Below are 14,094 nucleotides of genomic sequence, written 5' to 3' on the forward strand. Positions count from 1 at the left end.
AATTTTAACTTTCACTTCTATGCGGATGACACACAGCTGTACATTTCAATTAAACATGGTGAAGCCCCAAAACTGCCCTCGCTAGAAGCCTGCGTTTCAGACATAAGGAAGTGGATAGGCTGCAAACGTTCTACTTTTAAACTCGGACAAAGATGCTTGTTCTAGGTCCCAAGAAACAAAGAGATCTTCTGTTGAATCTGACAATTAATCTTGATGGTTGTACAGTCGTCTCAAATACAACTGTGAAGGACCTCAGCGTTACTCTGGACCCTAATCTCTCTTTTGACGAACATATCAAGACTGTTTCAAGGACAGCTTTTTTTCCAGCTACGTAACATTGCAGAAATCAGAAACTTTGTCCAAAAATGATGCAGAAAAATGTATCCATGCTTTTGTTACTTCTAGGTTAGACTACTGCAATGCTTTACTTTCTGGCTAAAGCACTAAATAAACTTCAGTTAGTGCTAAATACAGCTGCTAGAATCCTGACTAGAACCAAATAATTTGATCATATTACTCCAGTGCTAGCCTCCCTACACAGGCTTCCTGTTAAGGCAAGGGATTTCAAGGTTTTCCTGCTAACCTATAAAGCATTACATGGACTTGCTCCTACCTATCTTTCTGATTTGGTCCTGCCGTACATACCTATACGTACGCTACGGTCACAAGACACAGGCCTCCTAATTGTCCCTAGAATTTCTAAGCAAACAGCTGGAGGCAGGGCTTTCTCCTATAGAGCTCCATTTTTATGGAATGGTCTGCCTACCCATGTGAGAGACGTAGACTCGGTCTCAACCTTTAAGTCTTTACTGAAGACTCATCTCTTCAGTGGGTCATATGATTGAGTGTAGTTTGGCCCAGGAGTGGGAAGGTGAACGGAAAGGCTCTGGAGCAACGAACCGCCCTTGCTGCCTCTGCCTGGCCGGTTCCCCTCTCTCCACTGGGATTCTCTGCCTCTAACCCTATTACAGGGGCTGAGTCACTGGCTTTTACTGGTGCTCTTTCATGCCGTCCCTAGGAGGGGTGTGTCACTTGAGTGGGTTGAATCACTGACGTGATCTTCCTGTGTGGATTGGCGCCCCCCCTGTGGCGGAGATCTTTGTGGGCTATACTCGGCCTTGTCTCAGGATGGTAAGTTGGTGGTTGAAGATATCCCTCTAGTGGTGTGGGGGCTGTGCTTTGGCAAAGTGGGTGGGGTTATATCCTTCCTGTTTGGCCCTGTCCGGGGGTATCATCGGATGGGGCCACAGTGTCTCCTGACCCCTCCTGTCTCAGCCTCCAGTATTTATGCTGCAGTAGTTTATGTGTCGGGGGGCTAGGGTCAGTTTGTTATATCTGGAGTACTTCTCCGGTCTTATCCGGTGTCCTGTGTGAATTTAAGTATGCTCTCTCTAATTCTCCCCAGTCCACCTGGACGTGCTGCTGCTTCAGTTTCAACTGTTCTGTCTGCGGCTATGGAACCCTGACCTGTTCACTGGACGTGCTACCTGTCCCAGACCTGCTGTTTTCAACTATCTAGAGACAGCAGGAGCGGTAGAGATACTCTTAATGATCGGCTATGAAAAGCCAACTGACATTTACTCCTGAGGTGCTGACTTGCTGCACCCTCGACAACTACTGTGATTATTATTATTTGACCATGTTGGTCATTTTTGAACATATGAACATCTTGGCCATGTTCTGTTATAATCTCCACCCGGCACAGAAGAGGACTGGCCACCCCTCATAGCCTGGTTCCTCTCTAGGTTTCTTCCTAGGTTTTGGCCTTTCTAGGGAGTTTTTCCTAGCCACCGTGCTTCTACACCTGCATTGCTTGCTGTTTGTTATAATCTCCACCCGGCACAGAAGAGGACCCCTCATAGCCTGGTTCCTCTCTAGGTTTTTTCCTAGGTTTTGGCCTTTCTAGGGAGTTTTTGAGATACTTTGAGATATCAGCTGATGTAAGAAGGGCTATATAAATAAATTTGATTTGATGATTTGAACAACAGTTCCTGCCCTCCTTAGGGACCCTAGAACAGACGACTTGCTTCCCTCTGACAAACCTAGATGGGCTGGATAGGAGAGGAGAGAGCCCTGCTCCATGTCATTATAATCGCCAGCTGTGTTACCGTGGCGTCACACTCAACATTGGAATTACCCTGACAACATTGCCGGGGTCCCCAGAGTTGCACCCATGGTAACTACAAGTCTCCCCAATAAAACAGAAAGGCAGACGTACTTGTAAGAGTGAGAATCCCTCCTTGCCTCCCTCCCTCCAATGGGAGATGGAAAGCAGCTGTTCCAGTGTCTAGCTGGGGCTGTTTCAACAGCCACATCGGATTACTGTCAGAGAGGTTTGCTAAATAATTTCCCCAGTCGTAAGAGCTACAGTATGTACCAAAGACTTCATTAATCTTAAGTAAACAAGCAATTTCCTTTGCCCAATTTATTGTTTGCCTCCTCTCTCACACTCAATCTCTCTCTCTCTCCCTGGATTTTGCAAACACCTGGACCGTTGTATCTTTCATTCAAAGCAGAAAGATGTTTAGAGTTAGTTTACTTCATGAATAAAAAATAATAAAACACCTTTCATTGTCTGAATACAAGACAAGAAAGGAGGTTACTTACTGTATTAATGTTTTGAGTGTAAACCAGTCTTGTGGATAAACAACTTCACTGTTTACAATTGATCCTGGACACAATAGATCATGAACACATTTAAGATTCTGCTAAATATAGCGTATTTAATGCGTATATATTATAGCATATTTAATGCTGTTTGATGCAAAATGCATCAAACAGCAAAACATAAAAAACCCATTCACTCTAAAACAACAACATGCCAATGTAAGAAAGAGCTACTGTCTAAGATAGTGGCCGATTCCCCTCTGCTCAAATCTCTGCTACAAACATCAATATTACATTACAACCCATCCGTCTCAACACAGCAGCCGGCCTGCTGGTCCATGTCTTAAATATTTTAATCCTGGCACTAGTACAATTGTTACGGCTGTCGACTGAGACCAAGGTGTAGAATGGTAGGCGTACATTTTGAATTTATTAAATGAACAAACCAAAAAAACAAGAAAGATAAACGACACGAAAAGTAATGGAGCGCTAAACCAGCAACTAACAAAAACAAGATCCCACCACAGAAATTGGGAAAAAGGGCTAATCAAAAAGGGCTGATCCCCAATCAGAGACAACGATAGACAGCTGCCTCTGATTGGGAACCATACTCGGCCAAAAACAAAGAAATAGACAACATAGAATGCCCACCCCAAATCACACCCTGACCTAACCAAATAGAGAAATAAAACGGCTCTCTAAGGTCAGGGCGTGACAACAATACAATATATTATTTACTGTGAAAGGCCAGCCTCCGAGTGACAACTAACATAGGGAGGTCTAAACTGAATTGCTGCTATGTATTAAACAGAAGAAACAACACGGAGGTTCCAGATGTACACACACAGGCACGCACACACACACACACGTATGCAAAGTAAACACACACACACACACACTTAAACCCACACGCTCAAGCAAACTCTGACCTTTGGCCACCACAGCACAGAGCCATCGTACCCATAATGCACTACTGTTACAACATGTGACAGAGTCCAGATGGTATCTCTGAGGATACAGCTACAGTCAAGGATCAGGATCAGGCAGGAGGAGCATTCATAATTGGAGAGCGCTTTAACAATGGAACAACCATAGGCAATAGTCACACATTCACAGCAGGGCATTGATGTTAACTTCAAAATATCTTTAACCATCAAAGTCTCCCAAAAAAACTGGGTCTCCCATTTCAGTCTTTTCTCAAATGGGTTTATACTATTCTGTGTGATCTGGAAAATCCACCGTGATGACTCAAAGCAAAGAAGCCCTGTGTTCATAGTACTGAATCAAAGATGGTCAATGTGATACCTACTCCTGTTAGGAGGCTAAACATTCACTGAGAATACAAGTCTTGGAAAATGCACAGGAAACAAAGGTGCATACATTATGTTAATCTGAAACTGGTGCAGCACAACATGGAATGAGAAGCAGATTCCATTGCATTACCTTGATGAAAAGGCATTTTGCTTTACAATGAAGGCTGTAAGCATGAAATACTGAGTGCTGTGCTGGATCAGGGAGGAAAGGAAAAAGGTATGCTGTATGTACTGTATGCCTACTGGTTTACAACACAGAAAACGCAGTATACAAAATGGAATACAATACAATCTCACATGGGCATACAAATCAAATTCCCCATGTCCTTGTTGTAATAACAAAGGCACAGAGACAGACAGGCTCTCACTGAATGACCAGAAGACATGCCACTCAATGGGAGAGCATGTAGCCTTTAGTGGCTGGGTAGTCTTAACCTACATAGTCTGTCATGAACCATCCATCACCTTTGAGAGAAACTGATAAGTGGCTGGCTGTGCTACCGGAGAATAAAAACCAAACCCACTGTGATCTCCATCCACCTCCACTCATTCCACTAGGTAGCAGCCAACGTTATTGCTAACAAAAACACGGTAAATGGTGTATTGCGTATAGTTCTCAGTGAAAAAGCAACATCACCAGTGGGATGAGTTGGTGTAATTCAACGTAAAATTAGTGGTTGTGGTATTCAGATTTTTTTTCTAGGCCATGATAAATTATAAATGATGCAGCGGAATGCGTCAGCAAGCAACACATTGTCTGGTTTCCATTAGTTACAAATTGATACATAGTTGAACACAAATGGAAATAGCAGCATGAATAACTTAATCTATTACGCAGGAAAGACAAGTGCTTTCATTTGGAAAAATAAAACAAATAAACAAAGAATAAGTGAAATATCAGTGACCAGATAAAAGGATTGGCATTTATTGGACAAATGACTCTCATTACAATTATAAATACACTGTGAATTTCTCATAAGAATTCTTGATAAATGAGACATTACTGTACTTGTAATTAACTAAGTGCGCATGCCTACCATGTTGTAGTATAGGTAGTAAAGGAGAGAAGAGGAGCTGCAGAGTACTCTATAGAGTGCTCTATATTCTGCTCATCTCTCATTTTTGGGATTAAATAATGCCATTGCAAAAATGTTGTCTATCGCTCACCATCTCACCCCACTTCTCCCCATCTCACACTCACTCAAGCCCACACACACACACACACACACACACAGATGCACACACACACACCATCTGTTCCTCCTGCACTCTGTGCCCTGCAGCCTGTGAAGTGCATTGGCCCTACCTGACTCCAGCTCCAGATCCAGAGAGAGAGAGATGGGAGGTCTACTCTGCTCTCTTTTCCCGCTATGTGCCCTGAAGCTCTGGACTTTAAGTGTAAAACTCTGATCTGAATAGACTGCCCTCATTTGTATTTTTTATTTTTTTACCTTTATTTAACTAGGCAAGTGAGGTAAACAACAAATTCTTATTTACAATGAAAGCCTACCCCGGCCAAACCCAGACGACACTGAGACAATTGTGCGCTGCTCTATGGGACTCCCAATCACAACCGGATGTGAAACAGCCTGGATTCGAACCAGGGACTGTAGTGATGCCTCTTGCAATGAGATGCAGTGCCTTAGACTGCTGCGCCATAATGGTGCTGAATCTGAGGGTGGGAACCAGACAAGCAGCTAGGCTTGACATGACTTTCAAAGGAAAGACAAGCTGAGTGCCGATGGAAGAATTGAATTGAATCCTAGCAATTATGAAAGATCAACGCAACTATAGTGCTGTAAATGCATTTAAGATGCTTGCTTTTGTGTAGGAGGGAAACGGCTAAGTGGCTTCAAACTCTGACATTTAGTTTTAGTCTAAAAGTAAATGGTGGAATCCTCCAGGTAATTCATAGGGTAATTCAATAGATTAAGGCTTGAAAGATGTGCAAGGACAGAGTAGGTACATTATCAGATACCTATTCTTCCGCATAAAGGAAACATAATAGCACTCAAAACATGTTCTCTTTCCTGGCCTAAGTGAAGACTGCAACATTCAATATTTATAGAGAGCAGCACATGGAATAGAGTCATGATCCCTTCATATCCTGTTTATGCTCTGTGTGTGTGTGTGTGTGTGTGTGTGTGTGTGTGTGTGTGTGTGTGTGTGTGTGTGTGTGTGTGTGTGTGTGTGTGTGTGTGTGTGTGTGTGTGCGTCTGAATGAGTGTCAGTGTTTAGCATATCACATGGTTTTCTTTGCCACTCTAACCATTACCCTAACATGACAAAATACTTTTCCGTTGTCTTTGTAGGGCTGTATTCCTCCTTAAGGCTCGCCAGAAGGGGACTGGCCACCCTTCAGAGCATGGTTCCTCTCTAGGTTTCTTCCTAGGTTCCTGGCTTTCATGGGAGATTTTCCTAGCCATCGTGGCTCTACATCTGCATTGCTTGCTCTCTGGGTTCTGTATAAGCACTTTGTGACATCTGCTGATGTAAAAAGGGTTTTATAAATACATTAAATTGACTGACTTACCAAAGAGCCTGCGGTGGAATATGAACTTCCCGGCAAACATTCCGGTGACAATGGCCATCAGCCACAAGATGACTTTGAGGACGCTCCATCCTCCACCAGGGTACTTGTTCACTATGAAGGAGAAGCAGTTTCCCACCACAATCATGTGAGCCTCTGTCTGGCTGTGGGAGACAGGGTCCTCAGCAAAGATAAGGAAGTTGCAGAAAGTGACGAGGTAGGCCACAAACAGACGAGACCAGGGGTGCTGGAAATAGTACCGCAAACAGGGATCTATATCCATTTTGAAGGACCCCAACCCACAGTCCACCTGAAGAGGGAGAGAATATTGTTGCCTGAGTGAAATCTGCAACAGATTACAGTGGAAATATTACAGAGTTCATGAGATTACAGAGGAAAAACTAGAGACGTCCGTCCAGACTGAGATTATTCTAAATTCAGACGACTCAGATTATTCTGTAGCGTGATCACCACGCTAAGAGCAGCAGGACAGACAAGTGGTCTATCATCCAGACTGAGATGATCTGAAAAACGTCTATCAGTCAGGTCAACAGTGTAGTTTCAGAGCATCATTATGGTCATCTACTCCTCAAATGGTGTCAGATTTGTATTTATTTTACATTTCTCTTCCTTTTAATCTAGTATTTCGCCAGGGATGACCTTTGACTTCAGAGGTTTTCCAGAGACCATTCACTCAATCAATAAAATTATCTAAAGATACACTGTCACACAAGGCAGTCTCTTGGAGCTGCCTCACATTCACTGCCTAGCTGTTTGTCTGGTTCCCACCCTCAGATTTATCACCATCATGCTGATATTTTGGTTCCACTGCCAGGCAGTGCTTGGGTCGGTTCTCAACAAGACAGTGAGCCCACTGTATTTTCAAATCTGTGGACAATTATTCGCTCCAGGACTCCACCTCGTCACTCACTCACTGCCGTGCACATTCTTGGCGGTCTCAAATATTTTCCCTCCGGTCTCCTCCGACCCTGTTTCCTAAAATATCCATACTGGGAATTTGTATGATGATGTAAAGCCCCAGATATAGAGCAGTGTCAAACTGGGCTATGTGGATATTACATTTCACCAGCATCATGTTTGTCTTGGTATAATGTGCCACCCTAGGTGTTGTTGATGTTATGACTCAGGGGAGGTTTATGACAAATAAGTTACCTTATGGATTTTGTTAAGATTGTCATACCAAGGAAGTTTTAGCTACTTGATTTAGAATTTTAGGACTCCTTTAGTTATAATATATATATAAAAACATTTTATGATGAAACATTGAATTTGGCCTTACTGCTATCAGCCCATGGCCCATTGAATAACACATTCAGACATGGAAAAACAGATAGTAAAAACATGTATCAAAAGGAAGTTTGTTTTAAAGTGTCTGTTGTACACTACATGGCCAAAAGTAGGTGGACATCCATTCAAATGAGCCACACCGTTGCTGACAGGTGTATAAAATCGAGCATGCAGCCATGCAATGTCCATAGTCAGTTTGTAAAATGTCTGGAGCAACAATGGCTCAGCCGCGAAGTGGTAGGCCACACAAGCTCACAGAATGGGACTGCCGAGTGCTGATACACGTAGTGCATAAAAATTGTCTGTCCTCAGTTGCAACACTCACTACCGAGTTCCAAATACTGTAGCCTCTGGAAGCAGCGTCAGCACAAGAACTGTTCGTCGGGAGCTTCATTAAATTAGTTTCTATGGCCGAGCAGCGTAACACAAGCCTAAGATCACCATGCGCAATGCCAAGCGTCGGCTGGAGTGGTGTAAAGCTCGCTGCCATTGGACTGGAGCAGTGGAAACACGTTCTCTGGAGTGATGAATCATGCTTCACCATCTGGCAGTCCAACTGACAAATCTGGGTTTGGAGGATGCCAGGAGAACCCAACCTGTCTGAATACATAGTGTTAACTGTAAAGTTTGGTGGAGGAGGAATAATGGTCTGGGGCTGTTTTCATGCTTCGGGTTAGGCCCCTTTGTTCCAGTGAAGGGAAATCTTAACACTACAGCATACAATGACATTCTAGAACACCTTTGGGTTGAATTGAAACGCCGACTGTGAGCCAGGCCTAATCACCCAACATCAGTGCCCGAACTCACTAATGCTCTTGTGGCTGAATGGAAGTAAGTCCTCACAGCAATGTTCCAACAGCTAGTGGAATGCCTTCTCAGAAGAGTGGAGGCTATTATAGCGGCAAAGGGGAGACCAACTCCATATTAATGCACATGATATTGGAATGAGATGTTTGACAAGCATTTGTCCACATTTATATATTTTTTTCAACTTTATTTAACCAGGTAGGCCAGTTGAGAACAAGTTCTCATTTTCAACTGCAACCTGGCCAAGATAAAGCAAAGCAGTGCGACATAAACAACAACACAGAGTTACACATGGGATAAACAAGCGTACAATAGATAAATCTGTATACAGTGTGTACAAATGAAGTAAGGAGGTAAGGCAATAAATATGCCAATAGTGGAGAAGTAATTACAATTTAGCAATTTACACTGGAGTGATATATGTGCAGATGAGGATGTGCAAATAGAAATACTGGTGTGCAAAAGAGCAGAAAAACATACTTTTGGTCATGTAGTGTATATCTGAGCGATATAAGAAAGATCAGGAAATTATTATATTTTTTTTACCCGTATTTAACCCCTTTTTTGGCACAAAACTACTTCCATATACACTGAGCATATAAAACATTAAGAACACCGGCTCTTTCCATGATATAGGTAGATTGACCAGGTGAAAGCTATGATCCCTTATTGATGTCACTTGTTAAATCCACTCCAGTCAGTAGGGATTGAGTATTATCTGATATGGGCTAAATGGGCCCTGTCATTAGACACAGCACCGCTGTTGTGCCGATGGGGAGATGCATCTGTGTATCCAGTTCATCAAATTTAATAGAGTCGATTTCTGCGCCCACGCGGAAACTTAATTAGCATAATTAAGTTAGCATAGCATTATATATATAATACTCTATCCATATGCTTTATCAATCTCGAATGAAATTATCTGATTACAAAATTGAAACCTACCTCAGTGCACAATGGTGTGTGCACGGCATCTACATATTGATTTAATAAGAAAGCATCCCCTGTATTTTGATATGGATAGGCCTACATACACAGACACACACTCCACGCACTTACCTGTTCCACGCTTCTTTGCGTTTCCCTCTCAAAAAGTACTGTCAAAAAGAGAAGCCCCGCTCCCGCACGGCTCTCGCTCCCGCCTATCATGCCCGGCGAGCCGACAGCGGCGCTCTAATCATCGTAACGACGAGAGCTGAATCGGTTGAGGCGGGATTATCCATGCTATCTGTTGTTGCTAAAAACAGATGCACCCCCAAATCCTCTGCCATTGTGTTGGCTGTCCATGCAGCGGCGTGGCAGGGCAGCGAGGCGCTGCTTTGCACCGCCGGAGCGGCTCGCAGTTTTCTATGTGTGATGATGATGATGGAGAGTCGCGCGATGGCTGGGTGCTTCTATCCCCACGACTGGCGCATACCATCAGTGCATTGCAATGTAACTGCAATATAACAAACACATTGAGTTTCCCACTGATGGCAGGGTGATGTTCATAGAGCATACAAATATGTATTTTTATATCCAGAGGGGAATGCATATACCCCTTTCTGTGTTTGCAAACATTGTCGCACGAGGGCGAAGGAAGCACGCTGGTGGCAGAACACGGAGGAGTTCTTATAGAACGCCAGCAAATTTAGGGTGATTTACATGCTAAAATCGTCACTGCATAGGGTTCTGAGTTAAATAATGTTATGGTTATAAAAAACTAAGGGATTATATTCCTTGTCTCATTACAACATACACTACATTACCAAAATGTGGACACCTGGTCCTTAAACATCTCATATTCCAAAATCATGGGCATTAATATGGAGTTGGTCCTCCTTTGCTACTATAACAGCCTCCACAGTGCTGCGGGGACTTACTTCCATTCAGCCACAAGAGCATTAGTGAGGTCTGGCACTAATGTTGGGCGATTAGGGCTGGCTTGCAGTCATTGTTCCAATTCTTCCCAAAGGTGTTGGGGATGAGGGCCTTCCCCAAAATGTTGCAACAAAGTTGGAAGCACAGAATCGTCTAGAATGTCATTGTATTCTGTATCGTTAAGATTTCCCATCTCTGGAACTAAGCGGCCTGGACCATGAAAAACAGCCACAGACCATTATTCCTGGTCCACCAAACTATAAAGTTGGCACTATGCATTCTGGCAGGTAGCGTTCTCCTGGCATCTGCCAAACCCATATTTGTCTGTCGGACTGCCAGATGGTGAAGCATGATTCATCACTCCAGAGAACACGTTTTCACTGTTCCAGAGTCCAATGGCAGCGAGCTTTACACCATTCCAGCTGACGCTGGCTGCAACAAACAGTTCTTGTGCTGACATTGCATCCAGAGGCAATTTGGAACTCGGTAGTGAGTGTCACAACCGAAGACAGACGATTTTACGAGATAGGCGCTTCAGCACTTGGGGGTCCCTTTCTGTGAGCTTGTGTGGCCTACCACTTCACGGCTGAGCCATTGTTGCTCCTAGATGTTTCCACTTCACAAAAACAGCACTTACAGTTGACTGGGGCAGCTCTAGCAGGGGCAGAAATTTGATGAACTGACTTGTTGGAAAGGTGGCACCCTATGATGGTGCCATGTTGAAAGTCACTGAGCTCTTCAGTAAGGTCATTCTACTGCAAATGTTTGTCTATGGAGATTGCATGGATTTTATAGCCAAATCCACTCATTTGAAGGGGTGTCCACATACTTTTGTATAAATAGGGTGTTTTGTAATGGGATGTAATTGTAAATCAAAATGTCTGTAAATGGTTTTCTTACTACTCTCACCTTTGTAGAATATTGACATTTTGACAGTGTCCCAGTACTATTGTCAAACTGGGACAACCTATTACTGTCAAACTGGGACACACCTCTAGGCCATTTTAATGCAGGAAAAAATATTTAGGGGGATTTTCAAATACATTTTCTAAATAGGATCAAATGCTAAATGTAATTTTCCTCTAATCTGCTATCAGCTAGCTTGCTAGCAAAAGCTACAGTAGCATAGCTGCATTTTACTTAGAAAGATATTACCACACTAACAATAAAAATCCTAGCTGACAATATTCATAACCATACAGGTATATGATGACTAAAAAAGTTTATTTTGCTGTATTTGACCGTCGTGAAAATATGAATTGTCATTTTTGAGGGCTGAGGTCTTTCTGGTTTCATTCAACAACAAAAAATGTCCTCTACAGTGTAGTGTTGAGAATGTTGAGCTGATAGGCCTAGATGAAGCCCATTTTATTTTATTTATAGGATATATAATTACATATAGGCTACATCATAATTATAATCAAGTATAATACTAATAATAACAATGATAATAATAATAGTACATTATAATTCTTAATGTTCCACAAACAATTTACACAAAAAAATGCCGCAGACAGATAGGGCAGCCGTGCTTCTAGCTCCTTAGCAACTTTGCAGTATTTCGTTTTTTTTATGTATTATTTCTTACATTATTAGCCCAGAATTTTTTTTGTTATTACATACAGCCGGGAAGAACTTTTGGATATCAGAGCGACGGTAACTCACCAGCATTACAACCAGGAATACGACTTTCCCGAATCTGATCCTTTGTTCGTAACCCTGAGGGCAATTGAACTGATTCCAGAAGCTGATGTTAAACACAGCCGGAGAAGAAGTATTCAGAGTGGACTTGTAGCCCGACTCAGAAGGTGTGCACACCACCCTCCCCTTCCGAGTATATTACTCGCTAATGTTCAGTCTCTGGATAATAAAGTTGACGAGCTCAAGCCGATGATTTCCTTCCAGAGAGACATCAAGGATTGTAACATACTTTGTTACCCGGGAACATGGTTCTCTCGGGATATACTGTCTGAGTCCGTACAGCCAATTGGGTTCTCAGTTCATCGCGCAGACAGGAATAGATATCTCTCCGGGAAGAAGGGCGGAGGTGTATGTTTCATGATTAACTACTTAGGGTGTGATTGTGATAACATACAGGAACTCAAGTCCTTGTTTACCCGACCTAGAATACCTCACAATCAAATTCCGACCGTATTAACTCCCAAGAGAATTCTCTTCGGTTATAGTCACATATTCACCCTCAAGCCGATACCACGACAGCCTTCAAAGAACTTCACTGGAGATTATGCAAACTGGAAACCACATATCCTGAGGCCGCATTTATTGTAGCTGGGGATTTTAACAAAGCAAATTTGAGAAAAATGCTACCGAAGTTCTATCAACACATTGACTGTAGTACTCACGCTCCTAAAACACTTGACAACTGCTACTCCAACTTCTGGGATACCGAACAGGCCCTCCCCTGCCCTCCCTTCGGCAAATCTGGTCACAACTCCATTTTCCTCCTCCCTTTGTATAGGCAGAAACTCAAACAGGAAGTACCAGTGCTAAGGACTATTCAACGCTGGTCTGACCAATCGGAATCCACACTTCAATATTGTTTGATCATGCGGACTGGGATATGTTCAGGGAAGCTATAAATAACATTGATGAATACACTGATACGGTGACCAAGTTTATCAGGAAGTGTATAGTCACCGAACGTACCCACGGTGACTATTAAAACCTACTCTAACCAAAACTGTGGATAGATGGCAGCATTTGCGCAAAACTGAACGTGCAAACCACTGCATTTAAGGTGACTGGGAATATGCCGAATACGAATAGTGCAGTTAATTCCTCCGTGAGGCAATCAAATAGGCAAAACATCAGTATAGAGACAAAGTGGAGTCCGTATTTCGACATGGCCTGCTACCAAGGACTATGGGCTCTCCTCTCCATGTCTGACGTAAGTTAGACATTTAAGTGTGTTAACTCTCGCAAGGCTGCCGGCCTCTCAGAGCATGCACAGAACAGCTGGCTGGAGTTTTTACGGACATATTCAATCTCTCCCTATCCCAGTCTGCTGTCTCCACATGCTTCAAGATGTCCACTATTGTTTCAGTACCCAAAAAACAAAAGAAACTGAACTAAATGACTATCGCCCCGTAACACTCGCTTATGTCATCATGAAGTGCTTTGAGAGACTAGTCGAGGTTATATCACCTCTACCTTACCTTGACACCCTAGACCCACTTCAATTTGCTTACTGCCCCAATAGATCCACAGACGATACAATCGCCATTGCCATTGCTCTGCACACTGCCCTATCCCATCTGGACAAGAAGAATGCCTATGTACTGTAAGCATGTTGTTCATTGACACTAGCTCAGCATTCAACACCATAGTACACTCCAAGCTCATCATTAAGTTTGTGGCCCTGGGTCTGAACCCCGCCCTGTGCAACTGGGTCCTGGACATCCTGATGGGCCACCCCCAGATGGTGAAGGTAGGAAACCACACCTCCACTTCGCTGATCATCAACATTAGGACCCCACAAGGGTGCGTTCTCAGCCCCCTCCTGTACTCTCTGTTCACCCATGACTGCGTGGCCACGCACACCTTCAACTCAATCATCAAGTTTGCAGATGACACAACAGTAGTAGGCCTGATTACCAACAATGATGAGACAGCCTACAGGGAGGAGGTGAGGGCCTTGGGAGTGTGGTG

At 43.2% G+C, this 14,094-nt stretch overlaps 1 protein-coding gene across 1 annotated transcript in view; it reads right to left on the bottom strand.

Annotated features, from left to right (window-relative positions):
• LOC112252236 (transmembrane protein 117) overlaps positions 1-10,045 on the bottom strand; it is a 95,047-nt gene extending 85,002 nt beyond the window's left edge. Inside the window, exons 1-2 of the mRNA XM_024423299.2 lie at positions 9,625-10,045; positions 6,454-6,760 (exon numbers count right to left, since the gene is read on the bottom strand). Of these exons, the coding sequence (XP_024279067.2) occupies positions 6,454-6,760; positions 9,625-9,714 (397 nt within the window). The 5' untranslated portion in view covers positions 9,715-10,045. The remainder of the gene's footprint in view (positions 1-6,453; positions 6,761-9,624) is intronic.
• Positions 10,046-14,094: the final 4,049 nt, after the last annotated feature.

The sequence above is a fragment of the Oncorhynchus tshawytscha genome, linkage group LG06 (genome assembly GCF_018296145.1).
Source record: "Oncorhynchus tshawytscha isolate Ot180627B linkage group LG06, Otsh_v2.0, whole genome shotgun sequence".
Lineage (NCBI taxonomy): Eukaryota > Metazoa > Chordata > Actinopteri > Salmoniformes > Salmonidae > Oncorhynchus > Oncorhynchus tshawytscha.